Below are 20,105 nucleotides of genomic sequence, written 5' to 3' on the forward strand. Positions count from 1 at the left end.
GGGCTGTGATTGGTTGCTATGAGCTGTGATTGGTTACTATGGGGTGTGACTGGTTGCTATGGGCTGTTATTGGTTGCTATGAGCTGTGATTGGTTGCTATGAGCTGTTATTGGTTGCTATGGGCTGTGATTGGTTACTATGAGCTGTGACTGGTTGCTATGGGGTGTGACTGGTTGCTATGGGCTGTGATTGGTTGCTATGAGCTGTGATTGGTTACTATGGGCTGTGACTGGTTGCTATGGGGTGTGATTGGTTGCTATGAGCTGTGATTGGTTGCTATGGGCTGTGATTGGTTGCTATGGGGTGTGATTGGTTGCTATGAGCTGTGATTGGTTGCTATGGGCTGTGATTGGTTGCTATGAGCTGTGACTGGTTGCTATGAGCTGTGATTGGTTGCTATGAGCTGTGATTGGTTGCTATGGGCTGTTATTGGTTGCTATGGGCTGTGATTGGTTGCTATGGGCTGTGATTGGTTGCTATGAGCTGTGACTGGTTGCTATGGGGTGTGATTGGTTGCTATGAGCTGTGATTGGTTGCTATGGGCTGTGATTGGTTGCTATGAGCTGTGACTGGTTGCTATGAGCTGTGATTGGTTGCTATGAGCTGTGATTGGTTGCTATGGGCTGTGACTGGTTGCTATGGGCTGTGATTGGTTGCTATGGGGTGTGACTGGTTGCTATGGGGTGTGATTGGTTGCTATGAGCTGTGACTGGTTGCTATGGGGTGTGATTGGTTGCTATGAGCTGTGACTGGTTGCTATGGGGTGTGACTGGTTGCTATGGGCTGTGATTCGTTGCTATGAGCTGTGATTGGTTGCTATGGGGTGTGACTGGTTGCTATGGGGTGTGATTGGTTGCTATGGGCTGTTATTGGTTGCTATGGGCTGTTATTGGTTGCTATGAGCTGTGATTCGTTGCTATGAGCTGTGATTGGTTGCTATGGGGTGTGACTGGTTGCTATGGGGTGTGATTGGTTGCTATGGGCTGTTATTGGTTGCTATGGGCTGTTATTGGTTGCTATGAGCTGTGATTCGTTGCTATGAGCTGTGATTGGTTGCTATGGGGTGTGATTGGTTGCTATGGGCTGTGATTGGTTGCTATGGGGTGTGATTGGTTGCTATGGGCTGTGATTGGTTACTATGGGGTGTGACTGGTTGCTATGAGCTGTGACTGGTTGCTATGGGGTGTGACTGGTTGCTATGGGCTGTGATTCGTTGCTATGGGGTGTGATTGGTTGCTATGGGGTGTGACTGGTTGCTATGGGGTGTGACTGGTTGCTATGGGGTGTGATTGGTTGCTATGAGCTGTGACTGGTTGCTATGGGCTGTTATTGGTTGCTATGAGCTGTGATTGGTTGCTATGGGGTGTGATTGGTTGCTATGGGGTGTGACTGGTTGCTATGAGCTGTGATTGGTTACTATGGGCTGTGACTGGTTGCTATGGGCTGTGATTGGTTGCTATGGGCTGTTATTGGTTGCTATGAGCTGTGACTGGTTGCTATGGGCTGTTATTGGTTGCTATGGGCTGTGATTGGTTGCTATGAGCTGTGACTGGTTGCTATGAGCTGTGATTGGTTGCTATGAGCTGTTATTGGTTGCTATGAGCTGTGATTGGTTGCTATGAGCTGTTATTGGTTGCTATGGGCTGTTATTGGTTGCTATGGGCTGTGATTGGTTGCTATGGGCTGTGATTGGTTGCTATGAGCTGTGACTGGTTGCTATGGGGTGTGACTGGTTGCTATGGGCTGTGATTGGTTGCTATGGGCTGTTATTGGTTGCTATGGGCTGTGATTGGTTGCTATGGGCTGTGATTGGTTGCTATGGGCTGTGATTGGTTACTATGGGGTGTGATTGGTTGCTATGGGCTGTGATTGGTTGCTATGGGGTGTTATTGGTTGCTATGAGCTGTGATTGGTTGCTATGAGCTGTGATTGGTTACTATGGGCTGTGACTGGTTGCTATGGGGTGTGATTGGTTGCTATGGGGTGTGATTGGTTGCTATGAGCTGTGATTGGTTGCTATGAGCTGTGATTGGTTGCTATGGGCTGTGATTGGTTGCTATGGGCTGTGATTGGTTGCTATGGGCTGTGATTGGTTGCTATGGGGTGTGACTGGTTGCTATGGGGTGTGATTGGTTGCTATGAGCTGTGACTGGTTGCTATGGGGTGTGACTGGTTGCTATGGGCTGTGATTCGTTGCTATGAGCTGTGATTGGTTGCTATGGGCTGTTATTGGTTGCTATGAGCTGTTATTGGTTGCTATGAGCTGTGATTGGTTGCTATGGGCTGTGATTGGTTGCTATGGGGTGTGACTGGTTGCTATGGGGTGTGATTGGTTGCTATGAGCTGTGACTGGTTGCTATGGGGTGTGACTGGTTGCTATGGGCTGTGATTCGTTGCTATGAGCTGTGATTGGTTGCTATGGGCTGTTATTGGTTGCTATGAGCTGTTATTGGTTGCTATGGGGTGTGATTGGTTGCTATGGGCTGTGATTGGTTGCTATGGGGTGTGACTGGTTGCTATGGGCTGTTATTGGTTGCTATGGGGTGTGACTGGTTGCTATGGGGTGTGATTGGTTGCTATGGGCTGTGATTGGTTGCTATGGGGTGTGACTGGTTGCTATGGGGTGTGATTGGTTGCTATGAGCTGTGATTGGTTGCTATGGGGTGTTATTGGTTGCTATGAGCTGTGATTGGTTGCTATGAGCTGTTATTGGTTGCTATGGGCTGTTATTGGTTGCTATGAGCTGTGATTGGTTGCTATGAGCTGTTATTGGTTGCTATGGGCTGTTATTGGTTGCTATGAGCTGTGATTGGTTGCTATGGGCTGTTATTGGTTGCTATGGGCTGTGACTGGTTACTATGGGCTGTGATTGGTTGCTATGGGCTGTGATTGGTTGCTATGGGGTGTGACTGGTTGCTATGGGGTGTGATTGGTTGCTATGGGGTGTGATTGGTTGCTATGGGCTGTGACTGGTTGCTATGGGCTGTGATTGGTTGCTATGGGGTGTGATTGGTTGCTATGGGCTGTGATTGGTTGCTATGGGCTGTGATTGGTTGCTATGGGGTGTGATTGGTTGCTATGGGCTGTGATTGGTTGCTATGGGCTGTGATTGGTTGCTATGGGGTGTGATTGGTTGCTATGGGCTGTGACTGGTTGCTATGGGCTGTGATTGGTTGCTATGGGGTGTGATTGGTTGCTATGGGCTGTGACTGGTTGCTATGGGCTGTGATTGGTTGCTATGGGGTGTGACTGGTTGCTATGGGCTGTGATTGGTTGCTATGGGCTGTGATTGGTTGCTATGGGCTGTGATTGGTTGCTATGGGGTGTGATTGGTTGCTATGGGCTGTGACTGGTTGCTATGGGCTGTGATTGGTTGCTATGGGCTGTTATTGGTTGCTATGAGCTGTGATTGGTTGCTATGAGCTGTTATTGGTTGCTATGGGCTGTGATTGGTTGCTATGAGCTGTGATTGGTTGCTATGGGGTGTGATTGGTTGCTATGGGCTGTTATTGGTTGCTATGGGCTGTGACTGGTTGCTATGGGGTGTGATTGGTTGCTATGGGCTGTTATTGGTTGCTATGAGCTGTGATTGGTTGCTATGAGCTGTGATTGGTTACTATGGGCTGTTATTGGTTGCTATGGGCTGTGATTGGTTGCTATGAGCTGTGATTGGTTGCTATGGGCTGTTATTGGTTGCTATGGGCTGTGATTGGTTGCTATGAGCTGTGATTGGTTGCTATGAGCTGTGATTGGTTGCTATGAGCTGTGATTGGTTGCTATGAGCTGTGATTGGTTGCTATGGGCTGTTATTGGTTGCTATGAGCTGTGACTGGTTGCTATGGGCTGTGACTGGTTGCTATGGGCTGTGATTGGTTGCTATGAGCTGTGACTGGTTGCTATGGGCTGTGACTGGTTGCTATGGTCTTCCTGTCCTTCCCTATTATTATACATGTGATAGTTTGCGTGTTTGTTCCTCGGTCTCGCAGACACGTGTGTACGGATTTGCGTGTTTGTTCCTCGGTCTCGCAGACACGTGTGTACAGATTTGCGTGTTTGTTCCTCGGTCTCGCAGACACGTGTGTACGGATTTGCGTGTTTGTTCCTCGGTCTCGCAGACACGTGTGTACGGATTTGCGTGTTTGTTCCTCGGTCTCGCAGACACGTGTGTACGGATTTGCGTGTTTGTTCCTCGGTCTCGCAGACACGTGTGTACGGATTTGCGTGTTTGTTCCTCGGTCTCGCAGACACGTGTGTACGGATTTGCGTGTTTGTTCCTCGGTCTCGCAGACACGTGTGTACGGATTTGCGTGTTTGTTCCTCGGTCTCGCAGACACGTGTGTACGGATTTGCGTGTTTGTTCCTCGGTCTCGCAGACACGTGTGTACGGATTTGCGTGTTTGTTCCTCGGTCTCGCAGACACGTGTGTACGGATTTGCGTGTAATCTGCCGCACACACAGACAGGACTCTGATTAGACCATCGGCTACTTTGTATCCCGGTATATATGACGTCACTACACGACCGCGGTGAAGAAATGTAGGTTCACTCTACACTAAAGGACCGGTGATGACATCATGACAGGTCCTTGAGCCATTCTTGGATAGGATCATGCTAGGCAGTGGGCGGAGCTACACACTATTTTGTGGGCGGAGCTATATAGGATGAAGCTGCTCAGTGTGAAAGCTGAAGAAAATGGAGTCTGTTGGAAGATCAGGAGACTACAGAACACGCCGGCTGTGTGTGGGGAAGAGGAGTATATGGGTGTAGAGATTCAGTACGACGGGGAATGTGTTATTCTGCCAGTGATGGGGGAGGGGGGAGAACTCTGGCACATTTCTGCAACATCCCTTCAGCCCTTTGTAACACAGAAGCTGCTCAGTCACATAACCAAACCCCTGTAACCACAATTGCCTGATGTAGCAGAGCTTAGGCAGCGCTGTAACACACCTCTATAGGCTCTCCATATGCAGACATGTACATACAGCTGGGTATCCTACACATGTGCAGTGATGTAGCAGAGCCGAGACGCGGGAGCAGGCTGATCGAACTGTGGCAAATTTCACCAACATCCCTTCAGCCCTTTGTAACACAGAAGCTGCTCAGACACTGACACAAGAGCACCCCTATAATCCAAATGTCCAGATGTAGCAGAGCTTAGGCAGCGCTGTAGCACAGCTGAGTACACGCTCCATATGCAGAGATGTACATACAACTGAGTATGCTGCGCATATGCAGCGATGTAGCAGAGCCGAGACGCAGGATCAGGCAGATCATCCACAACAGCAATTGGCTAAATATAAGCGGCTCACACCAACACCAACCCGCAGACGAAGTCGCGGACAGATGCTAGTATATATATATACAGTTCTCTGTAGCCATTACTTACCGTATGTCTAGTTAGATGATCGTTGTCACCAAGGTGATAATTCTTCTCTTCTGACAGGATCCGGTGGCAGCTGGACCTCAGCATTGGGATGGCTCACAGTGCTCTGTCCATGGGCATTACGGTGAGAGAGGGCGCCATCTTGCTTCTCAGGGTGGGGGCAATGATCTCCTTTGCAGACTCATTGCTATATCTATAACAGGGGCCCCCCAATCAGGATTTACCACTTACAGTCCCAGAGTTAGCCAATATGGCAGTGTGGTCCTTGAGTTCTCTTAACACCACATCAGAACCTTGCTGGGATATGTCATAAAGATGGAGGAGGCCGGGGTTAAGTCATGAGGATTGAGGAGGCTGGGGATATTGCATAAGGATAGAGGAGGTCGGAGATATACCTTATGACATATCCCGGGTCTCCTACATCCTTGTGACATATCTTCGGCCTCCTCCATCCTTATGACATATCCCTGGCCTCCTCCATCCTTATGACATATCCCCGGCCTCCTCCATCCTTATGACATATCCCCGGCCTCCTCCATCCTTGTGATATATCCCCGGCCTCCTCCATCCTTATGACATATCCCCGGCCTCCTCCATCCTTGTGACATATCCCCGGCCTCCTCCATCCTTATGACATATCCCCGGCCTCCTCCATCCTTGTGACATATCCCCGGCCTCCTCCATCCTTGTGACATATCCCCGGCCTCCTCCATCTTTATGTTATATCCTCGGCCTCCTCCCTCCTTATGACATATCCCCGGCCTCCTCCATCTTTATGTTATATCCTCGGCCTCCTCCCTCCTTATGACATATCCCCCCCTCCTCCATCCTTATGACATATCTCCGGCCTCCTCCATCCTTATGACATATCTCCGGCCTCCTCCATCCTTATGACATATCCCCGGCCTCCTCCATCCTTATGACATATCTCCGGCCTCCTCCATCCTTATGACATATCCTCGGCCTCCTCCCTCCTTATGACATATCCCCCCCTCCTCCATCCTTATGACATATCTCCGGCCTCCTCCATCCTTATGACATATCTCCGGCCTCCTCCATCCTTATGACATATCTCCGGCCTCCTCCATCCTTATGACATATCCCCGGCCTCCTCCATCTTTATGTTATATCCTCGGCCTCCTCCCTCCTTATGACATATCCCCCCCTCCTCCATCCTTATGACATATCCCCGGCCTCCTCCATCCTTATGACATATCCCCGGCCTCCTCCATCCTTATGACATATCTCCGGCCTCCTCCATCCTTATGACATATCCCCGGCCTCCTCCATCCTTATGACATATCTCCGGCCTCCTCCATCCTTATGACATATCCCCGGCCTCCTCCATCCTTATTACATATCCCCGGCCTCCTCCATCCTTATGACATATCTCCGGCCTCCTCCATCCTTATGACATATCTCCGGCCTCCTCCATCCTTATGACATATCCCCGGCCTCCTCCATCTTTATGTTATATCCTCGGCCTCCTCCCTCCTTATGACATATCCCCCCCTCCTCCATCCTTATGACATATCTCCGGCCTCCTCCATCTTTATGTTATATCCTCGGCCTCCTCCATCCTTATGACATATCCCCGGCCTCCTCCATCCTTATGACATATCTCCGGCCTCCTCCATCCTTATGACATATCCCCGGCCTCCTCCATCCTTATGACATATCTCCGGCCTCCTCCATCCTTATGACATATCCCCGGCCTCCTCCATCCTTATTACATATCCCCGGCCTCCTCCATCCTTATGACATATCTCCGGCCTCCTCCATCCTTATGACATATCTCCGGCCTCCTCCATCCTTATGACATATCCCCGGCCTCCTCCATCTTTATGTTATATCCTCGGCCTCCTCCCTCCTTATGACATATCCCCCCCTCCTCCATCCTTATGACATATCTCCGGCCTCCTCCATCCTTATGACATATCTCCGGCCTCCTCCATCCTTATGACATATCCCCGGCCTCCTCCCTCCTTATGACATATCCCCGGCCTCCTCCATCTTTATGTTATATCCTCGGCCTCCTCCCTCCTTATGACATATCCCCCCCTCCTCCATCCTTATGACATATCTCCGGCCTCCTCCATCCTTATGACATATCTCCGGCCTCCTCCATCCTTATGACATATCCCCGGCCTCCTCCATCTTTATGTTATATCCTCGGCCTCCTCCCTCCTTATGACATATCCCCGGCCTCTTCCATCCTTATGACATATCTCCGGCCTCCTCCATCCTTATGACATATCTCCGGCCTCCTCCATCCTTATGACATATCCCCGGCCTCCTCCATCCTTGTTACTTATCTATAGAGTTCCCCAATATGGCGCTTGTTGGTGCTGCCGTGACAACCCCAGGGCATGTGATCTACAGAAAGGGAAAGCCCTGGATGGCTTCTGATGGTCTTCATTACATGATGGTCTTCATTGCGTGATGGTCATGGTATGGTCATGATGGTGATATTGTGTCTGGTTAGAGGGGCCAGTAGAAAATATGGATGCCAGGGCCCCGCGCTCAGCAGACTCATCCACAGATTCCCATTTCTATATGTTTTCTTCCAGGAGACAGAAGGGAGGTAAGCGTCTAATCTTCTGCCCCTGTAGGTAGGTATGGTATATCTGCTGACAGAGGAGTAGTCGCTGACTAATAGCTGCCCATACACCTGATCCTCCACCAGGGTTACCACTATTGCCATAGCAGAGTTTACCGCAGACGAGTGCACAGTTGTCACCAATGGTCCTCCCAGTAGGGATCACTTTGGAGGACCTCAGCAGGGTCACACTTTTTGGCACCTCTGGCTTCCTGTTAGATTTTGCCCCTCTTATTGCCCGCTGTTCAGTCTGTGCCATGTCGCGTGGAAGGAGATGTCATGTTCACACCGGGCACTTCTATAACACGGCTCCTGTTCTATCTCTTCTGGGTTGTCAGCCGGTAAGAGACTCGTGAAGCGGAAGAACGCCAAGTGCCGTGCTGGTACCGACCATTGCCGCAAAACTCTGAAGAGACGCCAAGAAAGAGGCACAAGGTGCGTACTGAGGGACAAGATGGCTGCCAGACCAGTCACATGACCTGATTCCAGAGCCACCAAGTGGGGAAGGGAAATGACTACTTCTGTGTGCACAGTCCGGTGCTGTATATATAGTTGTCACTATGGGCAGTGGTATATACTCTATATATCTTCTCCATATCTCTCAGATTGTCAAGGCCTGGTGAGCTGCAGAAGATAAAGGGACCACGCAGGAGAAGGAGACAATGGTGTAGTTGTGTTATATACTGGTGTAGTTGTGTTATATACCGGTGTAGTTGTGTTATATACCGGTGTAGTTGTGTTATATACCGATGTAGTGTTATATACCGGTGTAGCTGTGTTATATACCGGTGTAGTTGTGTTATATACCGGTGTAGCTGTGTTATATACCGGTGTAGTTGTGTTATATACCGGTGTAGCTGTGTTATATACCGGTGTAGCTGTGTTATATACCGGTGTAGCTGTGTTATATACAGGTGTAGTTGTGTTATATACCGGTGTAGCTGTGTTATATACCGGTGTAGCTGTGTTATATACCGGTGTAGTTGTGTTATATACCGGTGTAGTTGTGTTATATACCGGTGTAGTTGTGTTATATACCGGTGTAGTTGTGTTATATACCGGTGTAGCTGTGTTATATACCGGTGTAGTTGTGTTATATACCGGTGTAGTTGTGTTATATACCGGTGTAGTTGTGTTATATACCGATGTAGTGTTATATACCGGTGTAGTTGTGTTATATACCGGTGTAGTTGTGTTATATACCGGTGTAGCTGTGTTATATACCGGTGTAGCTGTGTTATATACCGGTGTAGCTGTGTTATATACAGGTGTAGTTGTGTTATATACCGGTGTAGTTGTGTTATATACCGGTGTAGTTGTGTTATATACCGGTGTAGTTGTGTTATATACCGGTGTAGCTGTGTTATATACCGGTGTAGCTGTGTTATATACCGGTGTAGCTGTGTTATATACAGGTGTAGTTGTGTTATATACCGGTGTAGTTGTGTTATATACCGGTGTAGTTGTGTTATATACCGGTGTAGTTGTGTTATATACCGGTGTAGCTGTGTTATATACCGGTGTAGCTGTGTTATATACCGGTGTAGCTGTGTTATATACAGGTGTAGTTGTGTTATATACCGGTGTAGTTGTGTTATATACCGGTGTAGTTGTGTTATATACCGGTGTAGCTGTGTTATATACCGGTGTAGTTGTGTTATATACCGGTGTAGTTGTGTTATATACCGGTGTAGCTGTGTTATATACCGGTGTAGTTGTGTTATATACCGGTGTAGTTGTGTTATATACCGGTGTAGCTGTGTTATATACAGGTGTAGTTGTGTTATATACCGGTGTAGTTGTGTTATATACCGGTGTAGTTGTGTTATATACCGGTGTAGCTGTGTTATATACCGGTGTAGTTGTGTTATATACCGGTGTAGCTGTGTTATATACCGGTGTAGCTGTGTTATATACCGGTGTAGTTGTGTTATATACCGGTGTAGCTGTGTTATATACCGGTGTAGTTGTGTTATATACCGGTGTAGCTGTGTTATATACCGGTGTAGTTGTGTTATATACCGGTGTAGTTGTGTTATATACCGGTGTAGTTGTGTTATATACCGGTGTAGTTGTGTTATCTACCGGTGTAGCTGTGTTATATACCGGTGTAGCTGTGTTATATACCGGGTGTAGTTGTGTTATATACCGGTGTAGTTGTGTTATATACCGGTGTAGTTGTGTTATATACCGGTGTAGCTGTGTTATATACCGGTGTAGCTGTGTTATATACCGGCTGTAGCTGTGTTATAGTACCGGTGTAGTTGTGTTATATACCGGTTGTAGTTGTGTTATATACCCGGTGTAGTTGTGTTATATACCGATGTAGTGTTATATACCGGGTAGTTGTTATATACCGGTGTATGCTGTGTTATATACCGGTGTAGCTGTGTTATATACCGGTGTAGCTGTGTTTATATACCGGTGTGTAGCTTGTGTTATATACCGGTGTAGCTGTGTTATATACAGGTGTAGTTGTGTTATATACCGGTGTAGCTGTGTTAATATACCGGTGTAGCTGTGTTATATACCGTGGTAGCTGTGTTATATACCGGTGTAGTGTGTTATATACCGGTGTTAGCTGTGTTATATACCGGTGTAGCTGTGTTATATACCGGTGTAGCTGTGTTATATACCGGTGTAGTTGTGTTATATACCGGTGTAGCTGTGTTATATACCGGTGTAGCTTGTGTTATATACCGGTGTAGCTTGTGTTATATACCGGTGTAGCTCTGTTATATACCGGTGTAGTTGTGTTATATACCGGTGTAGCTGTGTTATATACCGTGTAGCTGTGTTATATACCGGTGTAGTTGTGTTATATACCGGTGTAGTTGTGTTATATACCGGTGTAGCTGTGTTATTATACCGGTGTAGCTTGTGTTATATACCGGTGTAGCTGTGTTATATACAGGTGTAGCTGTGTTATATACGTGTAGCTGTGTTATATACCGGTGTAGTTGTGTTATATACGGTGTCGTTGTGTTATATACCGGGTAGTTGAGTTATATACCGGTGTAGTTGTGTTATATACCGGTGTAGCTGTGTTATATACCGGTGTAGTGTGTTATATACCGGTGTAGCTGTGTTATATACCGAGTTGTTATACGGTGTAGTTGTGTTATATACCGGTGTAGTTGTGTTATATACCGGTGTAGTTGTGTTATATACCGGTGTAGCTGTGTTATATACCGGTGTAGTTGTGTTATATACCGGTGTAGTTGTGTTATATACCGGTGTAGCTGTGTTATATACCGGTGTAGCTTGTGTTATATACAGGTGTAGTTGTGTTATATACCGGTGTAGTTGTGTTATATACCGGTGTAGTTGTGTTATATACCGGTGTAGCTGTGTGTTATATACCGGTGTTAGCTTGTGTTATATACCGGTGTAGTCTGTGTTATATACCGGTGTAGTTGTGTTATATACGGTGTAGCTTGTGTTATATACTCGGTGTAGCTGTGTTAATACCGGTGTAGTTGTGTTATATACAGGGTGTAGTTGTGTTATATACCGGGTGTAGCTGTGTTATTATACCGGTGTAGTTGTGTTATATACCGGTGTAGTTGTGTTATATACGGTTGTAGTTGTGTTATATACCGGTGTAGTAGGGTTGTGTTATATACCGGTGGTAGTTGTGTTATATACCGGTGTAGTCTGTGTTATATACCGGTGTAGTTGTGTTATATACCGGTGTAGTTGTGTTATATACCGGTGTAGCTGTGTTATATACCGGTTGTACGTTGTGTTATACTACCGGTGTAGTCTGTGTTATATACCGGTGTAGTTGTGTTATATACCGGTGTAGTTGTGTTATATACCGGTGTAGTTGTGTTATATACCGGTGTACGTTGTGTTATATACCGGTGTAGTTGTGTTATATACCGGTGTAGTTGTGTTATATACCGGTGTAGTTGTGTTATAATACCGGTGTAGTTGTGTTATATACCGGTGTAGTTGTGTTATATACCGGTGTAGCTGTGTTATATACCGGTGTAGCTGTGTTATATACCGGTGTAGCTTGTGTTATATACCCGGGTGTAGCTGTGTTATATACCGGTGTAGCTGTGTTATATACCGGTTGTAGTTGTGTTATATACAGGTGTAGCTGTGTTATATACCGGTGTAGCTGTGTTATATACCGTGTACGTTGTGTTATATACCGGGTGTAGTCTGTGTTATATACCGGTGTAGCTGTGTTATATACCGGTGTAGCTGTGTTATATACCGGTGTAGTTGTGTTATATACCGGTGTAGTTGTGTTATGTACCGGTGTAGTTGTGTTATGTACCGGTGTAGTTGTGTTATAGTACCGGTGTAGTTGTGTTATATACAGGTGTAGCTGTGTTATATACCGGTGTAGCTGTGTTATATACCGGTGTAGCTGTGTTTATATACCGGTGTAGCTGTGTTATATACCGGTTGTAGTTGTGTTATATACAGGTGTAGTTGTGTTATATACCGGTGTAGTTGTGTTATATACAGTGTGTAGTTGTGTTATATACCGGTGTAGCTGTGTTATATACCGGTGTAGTTGTGTTATATACCGGTGTAGCTGTGTTATATACCGGTGTAGTTGTGTTATATATACCGGTGTAGTTGTGTTATCTATACCGGTGTAGTTGTGTTATATACGGTGTAGTTGTGTTATATACCGGTTGTAGTTGTGTTATATACCGGTGTAGTTGTGTTATATACACGTGTAGTTGTGTTATATACCGGGTGTAGTTGTGTTATTATACCGGTGTAGTTGTGTTATATACCGGTGTAGCTGTGTTAATATACCGGTGTAGTTGTGTTATATACAGGTGTAGTTGTGTTATATACCGGTGTAGTTGTGTTATATACCGGAGTAGCTGTGTTATATACCGGTGTAGTTGTGTTATATACAGGATGTAGTTGTGTTATATACCGGTGTAGCTGTGTTATATACCGGTGTAGTTGTGTTATATACCGGAGTAGCTGTGTTATATACCGGTGTAGTTGTGTTATATACAGGTGTAGTTGTGTTATATACCGGAGTAGCTGTGTTATATACAGTGTAGTTGTGTTATATACCGGTGTGTAGTTGTGTTATATACCGGTGTAGTTGTGTTATATACCGGTGTAGCTGTGTTATATACCGGTGTTAGTTGTGTTATATACCGGTGTAGTTGTGTTATATACCGGTGTAGTTGTGTTATATACCGGTGTAGTTGTGTTATAGTACCGGTGTAGTTGTGTTAGTATACCGGTGTAGTTGTGTTATATACAGGTGTAGTTGTGTTATATACCGGTGTAGTTGTGTTATATACCGGTGTAGTTGAGTTATATACCGGTGTTAGCTGTGTTATATACCGGTGTAGTTGTGTTATATACAGGTGTAGTTGTGTTATATACCGGTGTAGTTGTGTTATATACCGGTGTAGTTGTGTTATATACCGGTGTAGTTGTGTTATATACCGGTGTAGCTGTGTTATATACCGGTGTAGTTGTGTTATATACAGGTGTAGTTGTGTTATATACCGGTGTAGTTGTGTTATATACCGGTGTAGCTGTGTTATATACCGGTGTAGTTGTGTTATATACCGGTGTAGCTGTGTTATATACCGGAGTAGCTGTGTTATATACCGGTGTAGTTGTGTTGTAGTTGTGTTGTAGGTGGTGAGGGGGTAATTGGCCATATTGGGTCATGTTGAGGGTACCTACAGTAAGCTAGTGGTCTGCTGAAGAAGACCTTGCCACAGGTGGACCATGTAGGGGAGGCTACAGAGCACCAGACTAGTTCCCATGACACTGAGGCTATGTGGACACCATGACTCCATGCATTGCTGCCGCCATGTCCATCCCACCCATCGTGTCATGGCCACCTGTCACCTGTCACGCACATCTTATGGGATCGCATAGAAAAAATAATCTCAAGTTGTTACCAAAGCGCTCAACCTTTAATGGAAGAAGAAGTAACCAGGCGGGAACGTACATCAGCCACACAACAACGTACTGAGCACTGTCAGTGACAAACCGTGATCATGGCCGACCGGGACAATATCGGGATCAGCTTCATATGGAAAGCAAAACCAAAGCAAATCTGCATTAGCGGCAAGTTTACCTCTAAGGGGAATCCTCATACCCTATAGACATGTCCGAAAACTACCGTGGAGGGCGGCCATAAAACTGGACCTTCACTGTCTCCTGCCATGATGGCTGAGGAGCTACATAAGAAACCCAGACCCTCAAGACGCTGCTCGGAGACATCTGTCACTTAGGTCATTGCCAGAGCTCTCCGAAGACGGCGCTCAAGGTCTAGGCAATAGGAACATGGAGGAGATATTGGCCCCGGTAACAGTAACTTATAGCGAGCCCTGTCGCTGATAGCTATTACTTCACCATTCCTGGCACCTGCTATAGCGAGCGAGACCATTGGTAGTGAGCCCTGTCAGAGATACACAAGGCTGAAGACTCCTCCTCACACCCACACGTCTAGAAGCTTCGCTGGACCTCCCACACTTCCCCGCTCAGAGCATTGGCCGCCCCCACCAGGGTCCATGTGAAAAGGGCAATTTGCTTCCGCAGCTCACTGTCATCAATGTCATTCTGGTCCCGACTGAGATGTTCCAGCAAAGTTTCCAGAGTATGCTCGCCTCGGCCCAGGAGGATGTGACGGTACGGAGAACTGATGGCAGATACGTACTGGGACAAGAAGTAGAACTCTACCTACAAGATGAGAAGGGAAAGAAAGTCACGAGAAGATCAGCAAATCTCACCCAAGTAGACAGGACCCCCACAGACATCGCTCACCCTAGTGGTGCCGCCACAGACATCGCTCACCCTAGTGGTGCCCCCACAGTCATCACTCACCCTCCTGGTGCCGCCACAGACATCGCTCACCCTCGTGGTGACCCCACAGACATCACTCACCCTCGTGGTGACCCCACAGACATCACTCACCCTCGTGGTGACCCCACAGACATCACTCACCCTCGTGGTGTCGCCACAGACATCGCTCACCCTCGTGGTGACCCCACAGACATCACTCACCCTCGTGGTGACCCCACAGACATCACTCACCCTCCTGGTGCCCCCACAGACATCACTCACCCTCCTGGTGCCCCCACAGACATCACTCACCCTCGTGGTGCCGCCACAGACATCACTTACCCTCGTGGTGCCGCTACAGACATCACTTATCCTCGTGGTGCCCCCATAGACATCACTCATCCTCGTGGTGACCCCACAGACATCACTCACCCTCGTGGTGCCCCCACAGACATCGCTCACCCTAGTGGTGCCCCCACAGACATCACTCACCCTCGTGGTGCCGCCACAGACATCACTCACCCTAGTGGTGCCCCCACAGACATCGCTCACCCTCGTGGTGACCCCACAGACATCACTCACCCTCGTGGTGACCCCACAGACATCACTCACCCTCCTGGTGCCCCCACAGACATCACTCACCCTCCTGGTGCCCCCACAGACATCACTCACCCTCGTGGTGCCGCCACAGACATCACTTACCCTCGTGGTGCCGACACAGACATCACTTATCCTCGTGGTGCCCCCACAGACATCACTCACCCTCCTGGTGCCCCCACAGACATCACTCACCCTCGTGGTGCCGCCACAGACATCACTTACCCTCGTGGTGCCGCCACAGACATCACTTATCCTCGTGGTGCCCCCATAGACATCACTCATCCTCGTGGTGACCCTACAGACATCACTCACCCTCGTGGTGCCCCCACAGACATCACTCACCCTCCTGGTGCCCCCACAGACATCACTCACCCTCGTGGTGCCGCCACAGACATCACTTACCCTCATAGTGCCGCCACAGACATCACTCACCCTCGTGGTGACCCCACAGACATCACTCACCCTCGTGGTGACCCCACAGACATCACTCACCCTCGTGGTGACCCCACAGACATCACTCACCCTCGTGGTGCCGCCACAGACATCGCTCACCCTCGTGGTGACCCCACAGACATCACTCACCCTCGTGGTGACCCCACAGACATCGCTCACCCTCGTGGTGACCCCACAGACATCACTCACCCTCGTGGTGACCCCACAGACATCACTCACCCTCGTGGTGACCCCACAGACATCACTCACCCTCGTGGTGCCGCCACAGACATCGCTCACCCTCGTGGTGACCCCACAGACATCACTCACCCTCGTGGTGACCCCACAGACATCACTCACCCTCCTGGTGCCCCCACAGACATCACTCACCCTCGTGGTGCCGCCACAGACATCACTTATCCTCGTGGTGCCCCCACAGACATCACTCACCCTCCTGGTGCCCCCACAGACATCACTCACCCTCGTGGTGCCGCCACAGACATCACTTACCCTCGTGGTGCCGCCACAGACATCACTTATCCTCGTGGTGCCCCCATAGACATCACTCATCCTCGTGTTGACCCCACAGACATCACTCACCCTCGTGGTGCCCCCACAGACATCGCTCACCCTAGTGGTGCCCCCACAGACATCACTCACCCTCGTGGTGCCGCCACAGACATCACTCACCCTAGTGGTGCCCCCACAGACATCGCTCACCCTCGTGGTGACCCCACAGACATCGCTCACCCTCGTGGTGACCCCACAGACATCACTCACCCTCCTGGTGCCCCCACAGACATCACTCACCCTCCTGGTGACCCCACAGACATCACTCACCCTCCTGGTGTCCCCACAGACATCACTCACCCTCCTGGTGCCCCCACAGACATCACTCACCCTCGTGGTGCCGCCACAGACATCACTTACCCTCGTGGTGCCGACACAGACATCACTTATCCTCGTGGTGCCCCCACAGACATCACTCACCCTCCTGGTGCCCCCACAGACATCACTCACCCTCGTGGTGCCGCCACAGACATCACTTACCCTCGTGGTGCCGCCACAGACATCACTTATCCTCGTGGTGCCCCCATAGACATCACTCATCCTCGTGGTGACCCTACAGACATCACTCACCCTCGTGGTGCCCCCACAGACATCACTCACCCTCCTGGTGCCCCCACAGACATCACTCACCCTCGTGGTGCCGCCACAGACATCACTTACCCTCGTAGTGCCGCCACAGACATCACTCATCCTCGTGGTGCCCCCATAGACATCACTTACCCTCGTGGTGCCCCCACAGACATCGCTCACCATCGTGGTGCCCCCACAGACATCGCTCACCCTCGTGGTGCCCCCACAGACATCGCTCACCCTCGTGGTGCCCCCACAGACATCGCTCACCCTAGTGGTGCCCCCACAGACATCACTCACTCTCGTGGTGCCCCCACAGACATCACTCACCCTTGTGGTGCCCCCACAGACATCGCTCACCCTCGTGGTGCCCCCGCAGACATCACTCACCCTCGTGGTGCCCCCACAGACATCACTCACCCTCATGGGGACTCCCACAGACATCACTCACCCTCATGGGGACTCCCACAGACATCACTCACCCTCGTGGTGCCCCAACAGACATCACTCACCCTCGTGGTGACCCCACAGACATCACTCACTCTCATGGTGCCCCCACAGACATCACTCACCCTCATGGTGCCCCCGCAGACATCACTCACCCTCATGGTGCCCCCGCAGACATCACTCACCCTCATGGTGCCCCCGCAGACATCACTCACCCTCATGGTGCCCCTGCAGACATCACTCACCCTCGTGGTGCCCCCACAGACATCATTCACCCTCATGGGGACCCCCACAGACATCACTCACCCTCCTGGTGCCCCCACAGACATCACTCACCCTCCTGGTGCCCCCACAGACATCACTCACCCTCCTGGTGCCCCCACAGACATCACTCACCCTCGTGGTGCCCCCACAGACATCACTCACCCTCCTGGTGCCCCCACAGACATCACTCACCCTCCTGGTGACCCCACAGACATCACTCACCCTCCTGGTGCCCCCACAGACATCACTCACCCTCCTGGTGCCCCCACAGACATCACTCACCCTCCTGGTGCCCCCTCAGACATCACTCACCCTCCTGGTGACCCCACAGACATCACTCACCCTCATAATGCGGACATTGAAGAACTGGATGATCTTTTCATTGTGGATGTCGGACTCGGCGATGGCTTTCTTCAGTCTTTGCGTAGCTCGAGTGTAATCGCCCCGCGCAGAAAAAAGCCAATCAAGAGAGAGACCCCGCGACTGCAAGACAGAACAATCTATTGCAGGGTGTGAATGATGCCCCAGCCCCTAAAATCTGCAGAAATCTTACTATACAGAGTTCTCATCATGGCGTCCAGAGCGAGGAGGGACATGTGTGGTACGTTACTGCCGACCTCCTCATAGACACTTCTGGATGGTCAGACGGGTATCATGTTGTGGGGGGCTCAATACCCTTTGTGACCCCCTAAGGATTGAGGACGTGTGCCCTGTCCCACCGCCCTCCAGGACTCTTACCTTCAGCTTGGTATAATGAGTCTGTAGAGTCACCAGGTGCTTCAGCAGAACATCGTTGTAGGCCGTGTAGTCCAGCGGAAGGATGTGCTCATTGGAAAGCTTGATGAGGGTGAGCCCGGCCACTTGTGCCACCGACAGAGCAATGGATGGAAGGCGGCCATTCACAATCTGGTTCAGCTTGTCGTACGTGTCCTGCTTCGTGTCCAGGAACTTATAGGACTGTGAGGCCTGGAGGACACGACCATTAATAATGTGGTGGGTGTGAGGACAGTCCAGGGACAGTAGATACAGGACAGGGTGGAGACGTTACCTCTATAAAGGAGAACTCCAGAGCAGGAACCCCGGCAAACGCGGTAAAAGCAAAGGCGCTGCTGTCCTTCTGCAGAGGAACGATGCTGCCGAGAACAATGAGGAGGTCATCAGGTCGGAGAACTTCTCAAGTCACCCCAAAAAGCTGAACATTGTACGTCTTATCATCAGATGAAGTAGAACAGCCAGGACTTAGGGTCACCAACCCCCCCTATGATACACGCACCCTCGGAGGTCAGAGTGGAGAGAGGTCTCCAGCTCTGGCCAGTCATGAGACCTCTGGTGGCTAAGACTGGGCCGGAGTCAGGATCCTGCCATGTGTGTAATATGGGAATCTTAGTGGGGCTGCCCCATAGAGGGGCGCAATGTCCTAAAGTAAAGACTCAGCAAGCCCATGACGAAGAAGACGCCATGACGGTGGCCATAATGGACTCTCATTGGTCACTGGTCATGTATGAGCTGGAGCTGAAGTCACATCACGTGTGTCAGGATATTGTGTCACTTACACGTCTGATTTCCAGTTACTCGATTTCATCCTCATATAATCATAGATCGATTGTTTACTCTGACGAGGATTATCAACCTGCAAGAGAAGAGGAGAGGAGAGGTATACAGAGACATACAGAGGAGAGGAGAGGTATACAGAGACATACAGAGGAGAGGAGAGGTATACAGAGACATACAGAGGAGAGGAGAGGTATACAGAGACATACAGAGGAGAGGAGAGGTAGAGGTATACAGAGACATACAGAGGAGAGGAGAGGTATACAGAGACATACAGAGGAGAGGAGAGGTATACAGAGACATACAGAGGAGAGGAGAGGTATACAGAGACATACAGAGGAGAGGAGAGGTATACAGAGACATACAGAGGAGAGGTATACAGAGACATACAGAGGAGAGGAGAGGTATACAGAGACATACAGAGGAGAGGAGAGGTATACAGAGACATACAGAGGAGAGGAGAGGTATACAGAGACATACAGAGGAGAGGAGAGGTATACAGAGACATACAGAGGAGAGGAGAGGTATACAAAGACATGTACAGAGGAGAGGAGAGGTATACAGAGACATACAGAGGAGAGGAGAGGTATACAGAGACATACAGAGGAGAGGTATACAGAGACATACAGAGGAGAGGAGAGGTATACAGAGACATACAGAGGAGAGGAGAGGTATACAGAGACATACAGAGGAGAGGAGAGGTATACAGAGACATACAGAGGAGAGGTATACAGAGACATACAGAGGAGAGGAGAGGTATACAGAGACATACAGAGGAGAGGAGAGGTATACAGAGACATACAGAGGAGAGGAGAGGTATACAGAGACATGTACAAAGGAGAGGTATACAGAGACATACAGAGGAGAGGAGAGGTATACAGAGGAGAGGAGAGGT

At 49.2% G+C, this 20,105-nt stretch overlaps 1 protein-coding gene across 2 annotated transcripts in view; it reads right to left on the reverse strand.

The window, feature by feature from the left end:
* Positions 1-13,930: 13,930 nt before the first annotated feature.
* TFR2 (transferrin receptor 2) overlaps positions 13,931-20,105 on the reverse strand; it is a 40,035-nt gene continuing 33,860 nt past the window's right edge. For both annotated transcript variants that reach the window (XM_075261185.1, XM_075261184.1), the window contains 5 exons: positions 19,213-19,289; positions 18,708-18,792; positions 18,398-18,625; positions 18,002-18,142; positions 13,931-14,674 (listed from right to left, as the gene is read on the reverse strand). In XM_075261185.1, the coding sequence (XP_075117286.1) occupies positions 14,441-14,674; positions 18,002-18,142; positions 18,398-18,625; positions 18,708-18,792; positions 19,213-19,289 (765 nt within the window). In that variant the 3' untranslated portion in view covers positions 13,931-14,440. The remainder of the gene's footprint in view (positions 14,675-18,001; positions 18,143-18,397; positions 18,626-18,707; positions 18,793-19,212; positions 19,290-20,105) is intronic.

The sequence above is a fragment of the Leptodactylus fuscus genome, assembly GCF_031893055.1.
Source record: "Leptodactylus fuscus isolate aLepFus1 chromosome 5 unlocalized genomic scaffold, aLepFus1.hap2 SUPER_5_unloc_1, whole genome shotgun sequence".
In the NCBI taxonomy this organism is placed as follows: domain Eukaryota; kingdom Metazoa; phylum Chordata; class Amphibia; order Anura; family Leptodactylidae; genus Leptodactylus; species Leptodactylus fuscus.